A 19,624-nucleotide genomic window follows, 5' to 3' on the forward strand; every position below is an offset into this window, starting at 1 on the left:
TGAACAATGTAGACAAAAAGTGGGAACTCAAAATTCAAAAGTGAACAACATCTCGAAAGGAATTTGAGACATCTTGGATTCATTCAAAATGTATGAGAATAGCCATTGCTACAAGGAAGCCTATGGAGTGGCAAAATTCCAAGGCAACCACATCATCAAAAGGGAAGATCAAATTGTTATTGCGGATTATACCTCTCAATGGAATGGGATGTGTCATGTCTAGGACTCCAAATAAGGCTCACGAGAGGATTTGAATGCTTGAAATAGTTCCGATGAATAGTATGGAAAGAAGCAACAGTCTCTAGCTGCATTTTGACTCAAAACAGAGATGGATGGCATATTTTTCTGGATTAAGGGAGAGCATCTTTGCAAGACACTTGGGCTTGGGTTTGAATCCAATATACATGCAACCAACTCTAGAATATGTGTGGATCCTCAAGACCCAAATTGAGCTATATTTAGCTTAGACAAGATGAATCGATGACATTACATCTTCTCAATTTTTCACTAGGTACACAACACACTAACTAGGCTTTGCAAAAGAATGTGACCCTATTTGTATATTTGGAGCCCAAGAAATAGCAACGTTAATATCTTGACAATGTTTGTGAGATCTTTGTGATAGGCCAATTGTTGGTAGAAAACACCATTTGAAAGGTGACAAAGCCAGAATTGTCACAAAAAAATCCTCACAAGTATAACAATGTGATGTCCTCCATAGTTCTTTCAAAATTTGATGGGTATTGTCCAAGATCTGAAATTCATTGAAGCAATGGCACACACATACATTCAACAGAAGTATTTGGTCAACATTCACAAATTCATCACAATATATGACTTCCACTCTAACATGGCAAACATTTGCGGCATCTTTATAGTAGATGAGGTTGCAAACTCGAATGCCATTACTAAACTTATAAAATCTATAGGAGAGGGCACCATGGTTGATTTGTTGGAAGAATTCAAGCACAAGTTGAAACAAAGTGGAAGCTTTCTTTTGGAGTCAAGACAAGACAAAAGTCATTGTCAACACCATTTCCTTTTTGGTCCAAAATGTTGTTTTGCATGGAAGAAACCCGAGGGCAAGCAGCTTGAGAGGTATCATGTATTTGGATGGTTTATGTTTTCCTGCTTTGTTGCCTATTTTGTTCTTTGGCAAAAAAGGTTGTTTTTCTATTTGATGATCATATAATTAGAAGGAGAAGACCCCTACACCTACATTTACATACCAAAAAGAAAACAACTGGACTTGCCTCCTCGGAAAATTTCAGTCTTGACTTTTTGGTTTCAAATTCAAGGGGGCCCAATGATATTGATTACCTGATACTTCTTTTCTGCGACTAGTCCAACCTTATTGCTCAGTTACAAAATGCTTTTAATTTTGTAACCAGCTCAATCTTATTCCTCACCTGAAAATAATCTATCATCTCCTCAATTTTGTCACATTTCATGTCTATTTCAGGAACTTCATTTTGTAGTCTTCCTAACCATACGAACCTGTTATTTTTTAGCTAAATAATATAGGACTTTACTTATTTAGATTCTTAAGCCAAAATTTCCCACCAAATTTATCAAATTTTGTACACCTACTACATGTATAAACCAAAGAACCAAAGAAATAGCATTCCCTAGAAGACAAATTGGCATACAAGGCCTTTTTGGAAAGTATATATTCTTTTCAAGATCCTCAATTCTCCTACTTTTAGCGTATCTATGAATCCCATCAAAGTGCTATGCATCCTTGCCCTCCAAAACTCTCAACAAAGACATCACATTTTATATTATCCCTCATGTAAAGGCAAATGGGCTTCAGTGATTTTTAACAAATTTTACTACCTCTATATTTGTATATACTAAAAGAACTATCAAATACAAAGGGTTTACAAAGATTTAAAGCACAAAGTACAAACACTTCTTACAAGTATAAAATAAAATTCAAACCAATGGAGGTAGGTTGGTAGTTATGTTTATCAGAATCTAAAAACAAATAAGGAGCTCACCTATCTATACAGAGATTTAGAGGTCACGAATGTAATGTAACATAAGCAGTATAACTAATTTGTTCCACCCTGATATCAAACACATAAATAAGTGCAAAAGAGAATTTGATTGAATGAACATGGAAAAATTGCTATTTATGGTGAAACTCGAGCATACAAAGATGATATAAAGGAAGATGAAAATTGAAACAGCATTTAATACAGTTGCCTACAACCAAGATGACAACATAAAGGAAAAAAATCACAATGTCCAAGTTTTTTTGATCAGATAAAGCTAATGTTTGAAAAGAAAACACTCCAAGCAAAAAAATTCCCTCTGAAATCGAATAAAGCATATCAGGAATCAATGCCAAATTCGAGCTTAGATCCAATTTGTAAATTGACATGACCTAACTCTAATTTGATCCAAGAATTGCATTCATTTTGATAATTCACACAGAAATAATGTGTGTCCAAAGGTAGGAAGTAGAGATGCATGATAACTAATGATACGTATACCTTGGAATTTATTCTTTTGATTTATTCAACCAAAGCTTGTGAATTTGCATGCTAAATGTAGAAATTAGTTAGATGACACACATTCTGCATGCAACATAAAAATAAAATACATCTCTTCACAAGCACATTTCTATGTATAAAGTATATGTATGTGTCTGTGCATTTATTCAAAAAGGATTCACATAAATGGTTTGGAATGTCAAGTTCAAGTTTCTGTTAAAACATCTATAGTTGTAGGAACATTGACATTTCGCTGGTGTCAAATTTAGACTACTGTTTTATTTTTTTAGCAATGCCACACAGATCAACTTCTTGGAAGCTCCACTTAAGATTAAAAGGTGGAGTAGTACACAGAACACTAAAGATGATAATAAGTTGCATGTCAGAGAGAGAAGGGTAATTTATACTTCAATTTCATCTTCATATCCAACAAGAGATAGTGCCAGCCTTGCATTTCCATTGCCCACCTGCAGAAGGAATGACCAAAACCACATGATGAAGAGGTAATTGGCAAAGATAACAACCTACTACAGAAGCAGAAATAATGTCAAAGCTTAGAAATAGTCACCAACCAGTTTAGCTGCTGCTTCTTGAGTTCTCGATGAAATGGTATGGGCTTGGATTTTGTTTAAAGGGATAATCGTTACTCTTCTTCGTAGACCTCCTTTTTCAAGTAAAAGCTTCCCTGTTTGTTCTGTATCCACTACCACATTAAACAACTTCCCTCCTGCAGCAACCTGAAAAATCAAATGCAATTTTTCCATTCATCATCAAATGAAATAATATTGGAAGGCTATTCAAGTTAATAAACAAGATAATACTTATACTTTCAAATTAATTTGCATATATATCAAACAGTAGCTTCACAAGGCAAAATTTCACAAAAACTTGAAATTATCAGTAACCTCCAATGCAGTCATTGTCGAGGCATCTTTAACTTTTAAAAGTTGTGCGACAACACCTTTAACTTTTGACCGATCAAAATGCTTTACAGGATCATTATAGGTAAACTGAACATTTCCTAATTGAGCCTCAAGGTGCCTGATATCGGCCTTCAACTTCTGAACTGCCTCAGATTCTTGCAAACGCTCCTGATTTTTACTAAACGTATTAGTTAGTTGTCCAACAAATTAAAGGGATTTATTCTAAATATAGTATTTTAAAAAATGGTTGCAGCCCTTCTACTTGTCCAAATAACCTTTTCTAATGCCTCCATGCGTCCTTCTTCATAAGCAACACCTTCCATTGCTGTCTTTATTTTCTCAACTTCCTGTCTTTTAGATTGCAGCTCTCTCTCAACAGCATTAGCCTCCTTTTCTTTTGATGATAAAATCTTCTTCTTATCTTTCAATTCCTTTTCTAAGTGGTTAATTTTAGTCTTAAGTTGTTTTGCTTCAGTTTCAGCACTTCCAACTGCTGCTTTTGCATCTACAAGTTGATCATCAAGACATTTTTCCTCATCCCCACTGCTCTTACCTGCTAATACCCCCTATGAAAAAACAAGTATAAAGAATTAATTTCTTCACAAAGTTTAAGAGAAAATATTCCCAAACTAACCAAGTGAACAGAAAATGATTTGAGACCTTTACTAAACCATGCAAGCGCACACTTGTGTGCAGACACATTTCTTTCAAGACTTCAAAACAATTAAAGCTGTGTACCTGGTATTCCTTTTCATGATCTTCTAAGTTCTTTTTCATATCTTCTACTTTAAGCTTTAGATCAGCTGCTCCCTCATCGGCCCTTAGAACAGCAGCATCTCTTTCTTGGATAGAGTTTTCAATGTCTTGAATACTTTTATGTAGCTATACGGAAAAGAAAATATAAGTGTCACATCAGTACTTTAAAAACAATCTCCCGCGAATTTCAGAAAGGCAAATAAACATAAACAAGATGAGAGGGGAAAAAAAGAAGATTACAGGGTCACATCATTCCTAGAAAAAAACACATTGATATTGCATGCTTGAATTTTGAAGGATTCCCATCATGCATTGAATTTTTATCACAGATCAGATAATGTATACTTTTGAAATTGCCTCAGGCTACCAAGGGCTGAACTGACAGTAAATTTTGGTAGTAAATATCGGTCGTCTATTTGTTACCTTTGCAGCTGCTTTTTGCTCAGCTTTGAGAGTGTCTTTCTGATTAGAGAATACGGATGTTTCCTTAACAAGTTCTTTAGAAAGCGTGTCTACCTTCTCAGATAGGGCTTTCATGTATCCACCCAACTGATTCTCCTTTTCTGCACTTAGATCTGATATCGCCTTTTCCTTATCATTTATTTCCAATTGTATTTGTTCCATGGAATTCTTAAGTTCAAGAATCTTAGACTTCATTTGTTCAACTCCACTCACAGCATCATCTCGCACTTTCTCTGCTTGCACAAATTCATATGCAATACAAAACCTCTTGAGTCTATCCAGTTCTGCATTGCCATTTGCCCATTGCACATACTGCACACGCTCCTTCCTCAACTTCTCAAGAGCAGGAAGAATCTCTTCAGTCAATACATTATCTATCTCATTCACTTTGGTCTGCTTCTTTTCAAGTGTTTTTAGAGCAGATTCCTTTTTCATTTCATACATTCTAGTACCTGCTGCCTCTTCAAGCATCGACAAGATCTCGGGAGGCTTCATGTTAAGAACTTTAGTGATGCGCCCTTGCATAATGAGAAAATGTGGGTTGTTGACATTGAGCTGTACAGAATGAAAAAGGTTCTGTACACGTGAGGGTTGCGCAAGGTGGCCATTGATCTGGTACTTATTTCTCCCACCCACAACAATCTGCAAAAACAGTAAGTATCAAGCCATAGATATACCAAGATTAACAGTAAAGCTTGCCAAACCTGGTATTAAATTAAGCAGAGACTGATTTCAAAGTTTCCATGGATATACAGAGATTAACAATAAAGCTTGCCAAACCTGGTATTAAATTAAGCAGAGGGTAATTTCAAAGTTTCCATAGGCACATATTACAACTGCAGTAAATGTAAATTCTTTTACATTGTACATTATCATAATTGTGGTCAAACTATATCTTGTTATCTGAAAGAATTTTTGACCGGTCTAAATTTCTTTTATTGTGTTTCAGTTTAACGTCCACTACATTTTAATCATCCAAAATTTGTGGATGCTCTATTTTCATTCAGCTACAATTTTCATAAATACTACATTACCCAAATATCAAAGTTTCTGAAAGGAAATCAATACCACATTCAAGCATCTAAAATTACTGCAATAGTCAACTTTTATATGAACTAAAGCATTTAGTATATTCCAATCATTGAGACAAGTATCATGTCCACCAATAAGTAGCATGTTCTTCATCTATAAATTGGAATATTTGCATTATTATTATGAATCAGCTTGCTTGCACAACAAAACCCAGATTGCATAACAAGTGGTCACAACAAATTGTTTGCCATTTAAAACTTGAAATTTACAATTGTCACATAATAGTTAATACCAAAGGTCACTTAAATTAAGTAGGTATCATATAGAAAAACTAAAAGAAGGAAAGCTTCCTGGCTTTCTTGCCCCCATGTTTCCTTAGATTTTGAATCAATCATTTGAATAATTGTGGAACTCTAAATTCATAAACTCCTTTACCAGAACCCAAGGTTTCATGCTATTGTGTTCAATAATACCAGCTTGCAGAGTATGTTTAACACCACTTAAAAAACATTCATAGGCTATAATGGTAGCATTAGTATGAGCAAGGATTTCATCATACAGGTTAAAGCATTCCTGCTCGCACAAGATTCATGGATTCAGTTTGGGTGATTGCATGTGGTTTTTAGTGAGTTTTTTCTACCAAAAATTGATGAATGTCAAGTTCAAACTCACAAGCCAAAAAAACAAAAATAGCAGCAGTTTGTTCTGTTGTGTCCTGCTTGTTCATTGAAGTAGCAAAATGGGTTACATGAGAAGAGAGATTTTAAGCAAGGAATGTAAAAACCAGAACCTAATTTTCATAAAAAAGAGGAACATTTTTATAAGTGTATAGTAAGTATTGCATTGTTGCATTTAGGGCCAATCTTTGTAGTCTGCGGATCCTTGGCTTCTAGAACCATTGAAAACCAATGTGAATGTACCCTCAAATAATATTAAGGTGCTCTCTGACATATCTCTATAATTAGGCAATTAGGCAGCCTAAAACCCAAATAGTCATGGGATAAAGTAGTGATGTAAGAAAAAATGTAGTCATGTAACTCAGATTTAATGGGGTGCATTCAAGCGTTTAAAAATATGTTAATTTTTATGATGAAGTAGCACAATGAATTTAACATGATTTTGGTGCAATTTGATTACTAAGGGACTTCCTTTACTAGTTTAAAATCCTAAAAGCAAATATAAATGGTGCAGCGCTGCATTTTGTCGTACCAAGACTTCACAAATCCAAAAACATATGGCACCACCGTTATATCTGCTCAATTTTTCCATGAATGAACTAGGAAAGACTCAGGAAATTGACAAGGCCACCAAAAGAAAACCAAAATGCAAAACCAAGAGCATTTACTGCAATACTTGAAGCAGAACTTTCCAATATTTGAATAGGTAGCAATCTAATGGCAAGTGGGAATACTTGTTAAAGTGCGACCTATCTTTAATTCTTTCCATTGCACTGAGATTGTGCATTATTAAAGTGGACATGGCACAAAGCGACTGTTGTTGCCGGGAATAATCATTATGTTATGTTGTTATATTATGTTTATGTTGTCATCCGTAATAATGAGTTACGGCGGTCAGGTAGTTAGCCGACGGGTAGGTAGTTGGAGTCGCGACGGTTGTGTCGCGCCCCTTCGGGTATTATATATTGTGTACCTTTTCTTTGAAGTATGATCATGATAGTCATGTCAGATGTAATGTTATAAGCACTTATTGTACATGGACTGTTGAATTAATATAGAGACTGGTTATTTAATGTATTTCCATTATGTTCTGTGCATTTACTTTCTGCATTTAACCGTTTACCCGAGAGGGCAAACATTTGGCGCCTTTGCCTAGACAAACTCGAGAACGGAAGACACGGATGGCGCACAGACACAATGGGCCTACCCGTTGGTGAAGTAAACCCGGAGGCCGACGAGGCACGGACAGAACTTTATACAAGAGAAGACACAGCAACGCGAGAATTTTCAATTTTGCTCCAGGTAGCCATTCAGACATACGTTCGACAAGAAGCGGCGGAGGTAGAAATCCCACCAAGTGTCGTGTGGACAGCACTGGAGGTTAGCCCGGCAGTAAACCGATTGATGAACCACCTCCCCCGGTTGCTTGCACAGGCATCGCTGGCACAACAGGCCCGCCTGGAGGAGATTGCCCAAGAAGAGCGACGACAACAAATCTTGCAACGCTACGAAGAGAACAGCCGACGGGAAACGGAACGAGATGGCGCCAAGCCAGGAGGAAATTGAACCTTTGACTTATGCCCAATAGACTAAATAAGGACAAAAATAAAAAGGTACAGAGTGACGAATGGGAAGTGGCACAAACCGCGTTGAATCTCAGACAACAGATAGAACGAAAGCGTAGGCTAAAGCAGCTTGCCGAGGGACGACCGGCCGAGGGGTTGCCCGAAGGGAACCCAGGAGGTGTCACGGAGGTTGAGGAGGCAGAGATAGACGGAGAGAACTACACTGTCTACACTGTTGTAGGGCTATCAGAAGGAGTCACGGAGGGTGCCGAAGGAGAACTCTACAGTTCGCCAGAATACCACCGTAGGGTAAGAAGCCGCGAAGAGTTGGTGGAACAAACAAGGCGAAGTCTAAACCTAATCGACGCTACCAAAGACTTGCTAAAGAATTTGTCCATTTCAGAGGACAACCGGAGGGAGACAACGGAAGGTGACGGTACGACCGAAGGTGCCGAGGGAGCACAAGGGTACCGTACGAGAGGCAATTTGTTTGGTTCGGTGTCAGCAACTTTTTCCAGAGGACCCACGAGTGGAGCTTCAGTTGCAGGAGGCGGAGGATCGCCAGGTACAAGCACACAAGGAATTAGAGGAGCGAGACCCAACGGTGGGATGGTGAGTAAACAAAAATTGCCAAAGTTCACAAGGGAGGGCAAGGAAGACCCCTTACGGCACTGCCGTACATGTGAAACCATTTGGTCCGCCAACGGAGTAACAGACCAGGATGACTGGGTACAGCAGTTTCCAGCCACGTTACGAGGAGTTGCCATAGATTGGTACTCCAATGTGGACAAGCAAAAAGTGGCCACGTGGGCCAATCTACAGAAGGAATTCACGGGGGAGTTTTGGTTGCTCCGTGATGACAATGAAATTGTAACGGAGATATACAGTACCAAACAAGGTACCAAGGAGACAGTACGGGCATACAGTCGGAGGCTGAAAGAACTCTTGGGTAAAATGGAAAGCCAACCCGCAGATGGATTGAAGAAACAATGGTTCATTGAAGGGTTGAAATCCTCCCTGCGGAGGAAGATGAAAATTGTACCCCCGACGTCATATGACGACGCTTATAATAGGGCGATGGACCTGGAGAGCGAACACAAAACATCAAAGAAGAAGAAAAGTAATAAATCCTCATCCGAGGATGATGACTCTTCACAAGAAAGCAGCAGCGATGACGAGGCTGGCAAACGGGTGCAAGCACTCCAGAAAGACATGGAGCGAATGAGAAAGGAATTCAAAATAATGAGAAGCACTGGTCAGAACGAAGGGGACATATGGTGCACTAAGTGCAAAGAGGAAGGGCACACAAAGGGTACTTGCCAAAAGAAGGCATTCTGCGAGATTTGCCAAGTGATGGGACACTCCACCAAGGAGTGCCCATACAACATGAAAACCCGAAGTACACAAATGAACCAGATGTTGTTCACAGAGCAAGCCACAACATCCGCACCAGCGGGTACCGGCCAACATACTAACACAACGGCATCATCTGGAGGATATCGGAACAACAGACGCGGTGGCGGAAGGAATAGCAACAATAACAAGAACGGAAGCCGTATCCAGTATGACGCCAAGGTCGGCCAATTATCCAATGTAGGGCCTGTAATCAATGGGGGCACTTCGCCCGTGATTGCACGAAGGAAGCCACCCCTCAGCACCTCTACCGTTGGTGTGGGCCAGGCGACCATGAGGACGCAAATTGCCCGCAGGCAGGGGTTAATCTCCTCAACATTGAGAAGGCTGAGAAGACTGGTGAGAAAGAAGTACTGGCGATCACCCGTGCCCAGACGAAAAAAGCCACTTATCCCGACCCCCGTACGGAGAAGGAGAGATTACGGGAGGCAAAGGCCAATATTGAACGTGAGATGACGACCGAACAACGGGACAACGAGGTGGCGAGTACATCATCCTGTACGGAAGCGGAAAATAACATCATTGGGCAAATCTTGCAGATGGAGGTGCCGATAAAGGTAAAAGACCTTCTAGACTCTATGCCACAATTGAGGACTGCCATCCTCACCAATGTGCAAAGCACCGCAGTGTCGAGTGCACCACAGGTAGGGGTTCCCGCCACCGCATCGTCGAGTGCACCACAGGTAGGGGTTCCCGCCACCGCTTCGAAGAGTACACCACAAGTAGAGGTTTCCGTCAGCCCTTCGACTGACCCGATGTTACTAGCCTTGAGCAGTGGTAGACACCCAGTTGTGGTAGAAATGGGTATCCGTGGGACCATTCTGAAGGACACCATTGTGGACAGGGGATCTGGGGTGAATGTACTACCAGAAGAAACATGGAAGCGACTGGGGAAGCCCACCCTATGGCCACCCACATTCAACCTGGTGGGAGCAGACCAACACGGCATTAAGCCACTCGGCCTGTTGATGGCCCAGCAAGTGACAATTGGTATGCAACCATTCTTGTTAGATTTCGTGGTTATTCCCTCGAAGAAGAAAGGCTATGACGCCATCCTGGGGAGAGCGTGGTTGATCAACACGAGGGTCAACCACAACTGGAAGAAAAATACACTTTCCATGGAGAAGGGAGGGCAGAAATATACCATTGACCTACACACCCAAGATGTTGGCGAAGAGCTCGCCTCTTCCGACTTGGACTCAGAGGACTCTAATAAAGGGGACGGGGGTCCCGATGAAAGCAAGGGCAAGAACGCGATGGAGCCGAACAGTGAAGGGGTGCTCGAATTGGAGGGATGTTCTGAAGATGAGGTATGCTCACTTAACGGGTTCTTCCACTGGCAAATAGAAGATTACGAAATGTTCCAAAGCTACAGGCTCGAAGTAGAGGAACCAAAGCAACCAACAGAGGTGTACTTGCCGGAATACAAAGAATATTGGAAGGGAGACGCCCCAAACCCTGGCGACGTAAATAATCCGAAGAGTGTCAGCAACGATTGGAACCCTAAATGGAAGACCGCAGTCTTCAAAATCTTTATTATTCTTCTTCTTCTTATGTACGGGAAGGAGGTCGTGGTCCCTGTAGAATTTGTGGTTCTAGGTGTTCCGATGGCCATTGAAAATAGACTTGCCACCAACGGGCCCAAATTGAAACCCTACCACGCAAAGCGCGCAGGGGACCCGAGAGGCCGAACGGACACCCGAGAGCCCGAAGGGGGACCCGAGAGGATAGAAGGGGACCTAAGAGGCCGGGCAAGCGACTCGAGAGGCACGGGACAAAAGCAAGAGACTTTTGGGCGAGGAAAAACCGAGAAGGATGAAGGGCGATCCCAGAGACAGGGGACCCGAGCCGAAGACTCTCTAGACAACTTTTAAAAAAAAAAAAACGTACGGTCGTACGAGACAGTTAACTGCACGGCAGGAAAAAAAATTGTGAAAAAAAAACCACCATACGGTTGGAAGAAAGAAAGAAAGAAACGTACGGTCGTATGACAGGCGACCGTACGATCAAAAATTTATTTAAAAAAAAAATTTGAAAAAAATCGCACGGTCATACGACAGCGACCGTACAGTCAAAAAAAAAAAAGAAAGAAAGAAAGAAAGAAAAAGGGAAAATGGCCACCGTACGGTGGGACCAAGGTGACACCACCGTGCGGTGAAACCACCAAGGTGACACCACCATGCGGTGGACGGTGACGGTGACACCACCGTGCGGTGGAATCACCGACGGTGACACCACTGTGCGGTGGAACCACCGACGGTGACACCATCGTGCGGCGGTCACACCGTGCGGTGGGAGCCACCGAAGGTTGTTGCCGAGACATGAACGCACCACCGCACACCGCACAGCCCGACCACCGCACAACACCGAACACTGCCGCACAGCAAGGGATAAAAGAGGAGGAAGACGCACCGCACGGCCCGATCAACACGCACAGCAAGGGTTACGCACACCAACACGCAGCAGCCGCAAAAGGAAAAAGAAAAAAAGAGACCAAGCCCGCACAATCCACACAACCACGTAAGGGCAAAACGACCGCCACAGGTAGACCAAGCAGCCGCACAATTGGAGGTGCCAGTGCTGTTGTTGACCGGAGGTGTGTCCGTACGATAAGAAGGGTGTCGACCGCACGGGAAGGTGGCCGTACGATTGGAGGTGCCAGTGATGTTGTTGACCGTATAGGGAGGTTGTATGGCCGAGGTGCCATCGGGGACATTACAGTGCCTAAAACAAACAAACAAAAAAAAACCGACAACGACGGATTGAAAAATGATTCGATGACATCTGGAGCCTGGACACTGAAAATATTGGAGTGTAGAAGAAGGGTTTTGACATCATAAAATATCACAGAAATGATGCGCGCCATGGACTTTCGTATGGTTCTGAGGGTTGTAAATTGGTGTTGGCGACGGGGGCGCTGCCCCTCAACCCCGCCCTGTACTGCGACAGGGAGCGCACCTGGGGCGCTGCCCCAGGACCCCGCGAGGGGTGCTGCACCTCGATCCCACTGGGGGCGCTGCCCCCAAACCCCCAGTTTATTTTTGAGCTACAGAATACCATGGGAAGTGTTGTGGTTGTCCGTACTGTGAGAAAGAAGCCTGCAGCTAAGCATTGGCGGAGAAGCCATAAGCTGTAGAGGGAGACGGATTTGGAGGTTGGGAACAAATAGAGTTTGAGGGAAGGCATTACAGGTACGCGCAGTTGTATGACACTAGGGAGTTATTCAGTTCAATTTTTGGCCTTTGGGGAGTGTGATGGAGGATTTGAGGTGTCTCCTAGCATTTGTGCCAGCGGATTGTGGCCACCTCCAGGCATGACTGGTACGCTTTGAGGAACTCAGAGTATGTCTCGACTGGACGTGAGGTTGCCTTAGTGGATGCACAGAGGGCTCGGGAGGAGCTGACCACCAGGTTGGAGGCAATAGTCGCGTGAGACTTAGTTCAGCGTACCCAGGAGTTGGATGTCGGGAGAGTAGCACAGGTGGCTATCGAGGACAAATTGGCTAGGGAGACAGTATCAATTGAGTAGCAGTTGGTGGAAGCTGAGACTGAAAAACGTGTTTTGCAGACAAGTTTGGGTTAGGCACAGGAGGACTGTGATGGCAAAGGAAGCAATATTGGTGAAATCCGCACTTAAGCATTGGATGGTAGCAAAAAAGGGTTTTCAGGCGAGGACGCAGCAAGTGTATAAGATCCAGGCCCGACTGGCGTCAGTAGTTTCTGTCGTTCATCTCTATTTTGTATTAAGTCGTCGGAGTCGACTTCTTTTCTTGGGGGGGATGATGTTGCCGGGAATAATCATTATGTTATGTTGTTATATTATGTTTATGTTGTCGTCGGTAATAATGAGTTACGGTGGTCAGTTAGTTAGCCGACGGGTAGGTAGTTGGAGTCGCGATGGTTGTGTCGCGCCCCTTCGGGTATTATATATTGTGTACCTTTTCTTCGAAGTATGATCATGATAGTCGTGTCAGATGTAATGTTATAAGCACTTATTGTACATGGACTGTTGAATTAATATAAAGACTGGTTCTTTTCTTGGGGGGGATGATGTTGCCGGGAATAATCATTATGTTATGTTGTTATATTATGTTTACGTTGTCGTCGGTAATAATGAGTTACGGCAGTCAGTTAGTTAGCCGACGGGTAGGTAGTTGGAGTCGCGACGGTTGTGTTGCGCCCCTTCAGGTATTATATATCGTGTACCTTTTCTTCGAAGTATGATCATGATAGTCGTGTCAGATGTAATGTTATAAGCACTTATTGTACATGGACTGTTGAATTAATATAGAGACTGGTTATTTAATGTATTTCCATTATGTTCTGTGCATTTACTTTCTGCATTTAACCGTTTACCCGAGAGGGCAAACAACTGTCATTGAATATAGAGAAATTTGGAGGAAACAACGTTTAAAAATTAAATCTCAAGAATATAGCAACATAATGATTCTACTCAATATTAACAAATTTTATAGAATATGTCAATTCATTGGGTGAAGCCAATGTTTACAGATCTTTAGAAGATGTCAACACATACCACCATTATTTATTGAAATTCTATTACAACTTTATCCAACATTTACCAAGCAAATAAGGATAATAATAATAATAATAATAATAGTATAGTACTGATGGGTTTGGGGCAACTTGTGGGGAATGATGAGCCTCAATTGGGGTTTTGTTTCACCAACAACAATGCATAATTAGAGTATGTGGTCCTACATGTATTTTCTACCAATGGAGCTGTGTCTACCGCCTTAGCTGCAATTAATGTGGTAGTTAGAGTTTGTGGCCACAATTCTTCTTGCCATTACTATGGGTGAGTGTTGCAAATTCAACCATCCTCTTCCATACCTCCCTGATACCTCCTTGATCACGTTGATGCAAATTTCGAGTAAACTGACATCAGTTGGTATGGGTTGTCCCCCTATGTACTTCTCTGGTACCTACAATCTCCATGTTGGTTTCAACCTCAGTTGAATGGTATTTTTGGTTGGAAACTTGTGAAGAAAAAAACTTTTGAACACCCACACCAAACATTGATCAAATTGTCTCAAGCACTTGTGTTCAAATGAATAGATTTAAGGATGAAACCCAAAATATATAACTAGAGGACAAAAACCCTATTGGTTCAGAACGAGCCAAGGATAAAACTCCTATTGCCCAAAGAAGCAATTCTCACTTAGAGGATGCAATTGAGCTTAAACAATGGTTGATACCAACAATATCAAGACAACGTGACACTTGCAATTGTCACAATAGAAGTAGTTACTCGAAAAGTGTCCATGATAGTGGTTACCCATAGGAACAAATCAAACAAAAGTGTAAAAGGTTCTAAATGTTGACCAAAGCCTTTGAAATCCATGAAAGCTATTGAAACAACATTTGTAATATATTTCTTGCTTTTTGTAAATGTAAGAACAATCTCATAACAGCCGCATGAGTTGTAAATCAAGTTTAAATAGGTATCAATGAATGCAAATCTATATTTGCAATTTGGGTTGCTTATATATGTTGATTATATATGTCAATATATAGAGTTATGATTGATCTTCTTGTTATTTTATGGACTAAATATTCTAGGCTAGGGTTATCATGGGAATGAAAGAGGGAAATCTAGGGTTTTTGGTTTAGCATAAACTTGAGCTCTAAATTTAGTGTCCATTCGTCATAAAATTTGATAAGGGCTAATTAATTGATTGAAGTAGATATATTTAACAAGGGATTATTTCAAATATCTTGCGTAGTTGAAACAAAGGCCCAAATCCAGTCCCTAGAAACACCCACATCCAAAGAAACTACATTAAAATATTTAGGCCTTATAAAGACATATATTTAAAACTGTCCAAAAACCATTTTGTATCATATATAAGCAAAGCAAAGACAATATAGACCCTACAAAAACTCAACAAACCTTGGCCAAAAAAACATAATTAATTAAACAAAAACTAATATATTTAGATTATATTTATTTATAAATTTGTCATAGTTCAAAATATTATGCGAATCTACACCACTAGCACACCAAATTAGTCCCTTAACTTTCGTATGTGTTAACATTATACCATAAGCATTATTCGTATGCCACAATTTAAAACCATATCAATAATATAAAGTATGCATTTTGAGATGTTGAAACAAAATTTATGCCATCTAAGCAGTGTTGCTTATGACTGAAAATTTGAATATTGTGTTGTCATTAGAATCATTGAGATATGTCAAAGAGCACCACAATATTAATTGAGGGTACATTCACATTGGTTTTCAATGGTTCTAGAAGCCAATGATCCACAACCTACAAAGATTGGTCCTATGTGCAACAATTGAATACATACTACACACCTATAAAAATGTTCCTCTTTATTATGAGAGTTGGGTTGTGGTTTTTACATTCCATGCTTAAATTCTCTCTTCCAATGTAACCCATTTTGGTACTTCAATGAGCAAGAACAGCACAACAAATCAAGCTATTGCTATTTTTGTTGTATGGCTGTAAGAAAGTCTACGTTGCAGACTTTTGGGATGACACCACAATGCAACAGTTAGCTGCAAGCCTCCTACACGTGAGGTCTTGGGTCTGAGTCTACTCGACTGGTTCTTAGCTCCAGGGAAAAGCTAAAAAATACCGCTTCAGCTGTGACTTATCAAAAAAAAAGTCTATGTTGGAGACTTGTGAGTTTGAACTTGACACTCATCAAGTTTTGGTAGAAAAAACTCACTAAGAAACCATACGCAATCACCCAAACTCAACCCATGAGTCTTGTGCAAGTTGCATCTGCACATTAAAAATCAAAATTGCTAGGTTTTCTTCCTACTTTTTCCATTTAATTTTTTAAATCCCATGAGGATTCTTCCTAGACTTACCTATATTTCACCTTTAGGGTTTTTTTCTTTTTTCATTAATTTTTTTGGCTCATAAGAGGACTCTTCTTGGGATTGCCTCAATTTCACCCTAGTTCATACACAGCCTCTAGAATCAGCTCAAGTACATTTGAATGTACCAAGGCCAACTGTAGAGGCCACCAAGTACATATACTTAGGCCAATTCCAAATGCTTAGGGCAAATCTGGGTCAATATTGGACAAGGATAAATAACTTGACAAGACTAATTTAGGTTGAGTTAGGGTTCATGCAAAAACCCTGATAACATAGAGAATTAATCATTCAAAGAATTCAAGCCCACTTCCATGTTGTACATCAGCTTTGCATTAATGTTTATCCTAACAATTTAAATCCAACAACCATGACTAAGTGGAAAGTATGTGCATTCCCGCAAGAACAATTTGGCAAGCTTTTATTGCAACAATGCAAAAGAAAACACAGCACACTATGCATGAATCTGGACTAGGCCCCATTTGTGGCCCATAGTTTAAAGATCCAATAAACGCCCATCACAGATCAAAATTAAAAAAAAATTAACAATCAAGTAAATTTTTTATTTATATAGATTGACAAAAGTTAAACTACAATACAATACCATTGTGACATGATAAGTCAAAAAAATCACGTTGGCTTCATATTTACTATTTTTTGCTGCAAATGAACATGAAAAGATATACCAAGGAAGTAATGATAATAATAACAACAACAAAAATGTACAATCAGTGCAAAAGGAGAATAAACAAAACTTAAAGTAAACTTCTTAAAGAAACCATGGCCTCAAGCTTTCGAATAAGTTTTGAATAGATTCTAAGAATGCATAATGTGAGAAGGCATCATTATTATATGATGGGATTGGGTGATAAGGAGAAAATTATTAAGGCGCTGAAGACGAACAAAATGCAAAAAAAATTATTAAATGCTGAAAGGTATGGAATGACAAAAAAAAAAAAAGATTGCACGTAAAGCAAATGGCATGTGATCTTTGAGCTTAGACTAACTTAAGAGATTGGGAAAACCTCTTGCTTCACGGCAGAGCATTGTAAGTTTGGTACGTGTCTTTTCATCTAACTGTGAGACTTGTTCACTTTCTTGACAATATATTATTTACCTTGATCAAAAGAAAATTAACAACATTGTCCAATGACATCAACATGTTCCTGATATGATTAGAACATTGGATAACCTTTTGAACGTATTGACTAATATGATTAGATCTGCAGTAAACATTTTAACATGTGAAATTTCCTACTGATGGGAACTGACAAAATTAAAAGAGAAAGCAATGCATCTACGGATCTATCAAAACTAAAGCATTTCAAGGATTTTATTTTTGATAAATTCCACAATATGTGGAACAGGAAAGACATATATTTATGTCAAATGGGATGAGCTTTTGATTGGCAGGTTCTAGTAGCTTTCATTGAGAAGGGTTAGGTACAAACTTTACAACACGCAATAAATGTTGAAATTGGATAAAATGATACATCTAACTCTAATTTGCATGGAAGATCTTGATCAGCCAGTAAGTTGTGCTCAAAGTCCTAGCTATTAATGTTAGGAGAGGAACCCATGCAAATAGCAGGAACATGGCACAACATACCAGCCAATTACTTTAAAACAAATGACACATTCTGGGATCTAAATGAGACATGTTTAAGTATTGAACTGGTTACAATACCACATTCAGCTCAGAGTAATATATATCCAAATCCGCAGTGAGCATATTATGCATTCAAATTGGGTAAATTGATACCTCCAATTCCGAATGTAGCTTAGTGAAAACTACATAAGACATGTCAAGTGTTCATATTGAACAAAATATTGCATCCAACTCTGTGTGTGGACTACTCAAATCCACAGAAGACGTGTTGAGTGTTCAAAATTGGATTAAAATCAGCATCCAGCTATATGTGCGACATATCGAAGAAACACGTACGTGTGCAATTCTAAGATGACTTTAGGGAACAGATACCCCTAGCTAGTGGCAGCTGGGTGGAAGGTTACCTCACCAAAGGAAATTACTACTAAAAGGATACAATTTTTTAACCAAACCCACTATATGAAATATTGACTATTATCTCACAAACTGTTTGAGCATTGTTTTGAACTAAAAGAAGCTGAGAGAAAATGGAATGCCTAAATACCTGTCGAGTTACAGTTATCTCGGTGTTTTCTTCATAACCAATGGGACTGCGACTGCGATCAGAATTATCAAAAACAATAGATACAGTGGCCTTTGTCACTCCGGCTTGCCCTTGCTTGTATACCAACTCCTGCAAATTTGAAGCCCTTACCTGCTGTAAATTGGTAATTCCAAGCACGAAACAGATTGAGTCCAATATATTCGATTTCCCTGAGCCATTCAGACCAGTTATAGCATTAAAAAACGGATCAAAATTAGGCACAACTGTCCTTGTTGCATAGGACTTGAAACCCTCCAGACAAACCTCCTTGATATACATTGCTGTAAACTTATATTAGCTCAAATATCTATAGATGGACCCCAATTTTTCAATATGCAGAGTATCTCTCTCAATAAAGCTTGCAAATGAGATGTTCTTTTTGGATACACAGTGTGTATCTCCCTCTATAGTTCATGAAATTGTGGGATATACACTGTAAATATCCCTGTATATTCCTTTAACTCTAATCCTTTGAAGTTTTATGGGTATTTCCCTATGCAATCGGTGCGAATGTCTACGGATAACTTCTGACTTTTTAATATCTCTCTTTGTGATGCCTACAACTGACCCTGGATAAACGCCATTGTTTCTTATACACACTGAGCATCTCCTTATGGGATATTTCAAATGGCCCCAGATAACCTCATATTTTTGGATATACACTGAGCATGTCCCTCTACGATACACGCAAATGACCCCGTCTGAACTCTGGCTGTAGGATATACGCAGCGTATTTCCTCCTCAAATGATCCCGGATGGCCTCTGGCTTTAAGATATACACTGTGTATCTCCTCCGCAAATGCCCAGATGAACTCTAGGTTTAAGATATCCACTGCGTATCTCCTCCGCAAATAACCTCAGATGATCTCCGGATTCGAGATATACAATGTGTATCTCCCGATGTGATCCTTGCAAAAAGTACTTTGTATAAATTATCAGGAGACAAGAGGGATCTTCGTTCTCTTTTAGATTAGTGCTAACATGTCCCTCTTCCGATTCAAATATACATTGCATATCTCCCACCATTTTCATTTTATGCCTTTTGACTCTTGGTCCTCATGGGCGGGAAAATGGGAAGGGTGAAGATTTTAAAAACAGAGGTGCTTTTTACCTGTCATCTGACGCGTTATCAATTTAGGCCAATGTTTTCCTTCAAATGACGCTAATATTGTTTTTAAAAGAAATTATTCTAATGCTCCTTTTGATTTTAAAAGAATCTCTTAGACATGAACAT

The 19,624-nt window shown here is 39.8% G+C and overlaps 1 protein-coding gene across 1 annotated transcript in view; it reads right to left on the minus strand.

The window, feature by feature from the left end:
• The window catches only part of LOC131048512 (structural maintenance of chromosomes protein 2-1), a 30,063-nt gene extending 10,666 nt beyond the window's left edge, over window positions 1-19,397 (minus strand). The window contains exons 1-7 of the mRNA XM_057982480.2: window positions 18,352-19,397; window positions 4,601-5,281; window positions 4,160-4,303; window positions 3,697-3,987; window positions 3,404-3,589; window positions 3,071-3,235; window positions 2,906-2,965 (exon numbers count right to left, since the gene is read on the minus strand). Of these exons, the coding sequence (XP_057838463.2) occupies window positions 2,906-2,965; window positions 3,071-3,235; window positions 3,404-3,589; window positions 3,697-3,987; window positions 4,160-4,303; window positions 4,601-5,281; window positions 18,352-18,669 (1,845 nt within the window). The 5' untranslated portion in view covers window positions 18,670-19,397. The remainder of the gene's footprint in view (window positions 1-2,905; window positions 2,966-3,070; window positions 3,236-3,403; window positions 3,590-3,696; window positions 3,988-4,159; window positions 4,304-4,600; window positions 5,282-18,351) is intronic.
• Window positions 19,398-19,624: the final 227 nt, after the last annotated feature.

Source organism: Cryptomeria japonica, chromosome 2, assembly GCF_030272615.1.
Source record: "Cryptomeria japonica chromosome 2, Sugi_1.0, whole genome shotgun sequence".
Classification (NCBI taxonomy): domain Eukaryota; kingdom Viridiplantae; phylum Streptophyta; class Pinopsida; order Cupressales; family Cupressaceae; genus Cryptomeria; species Cryptomeria japonica.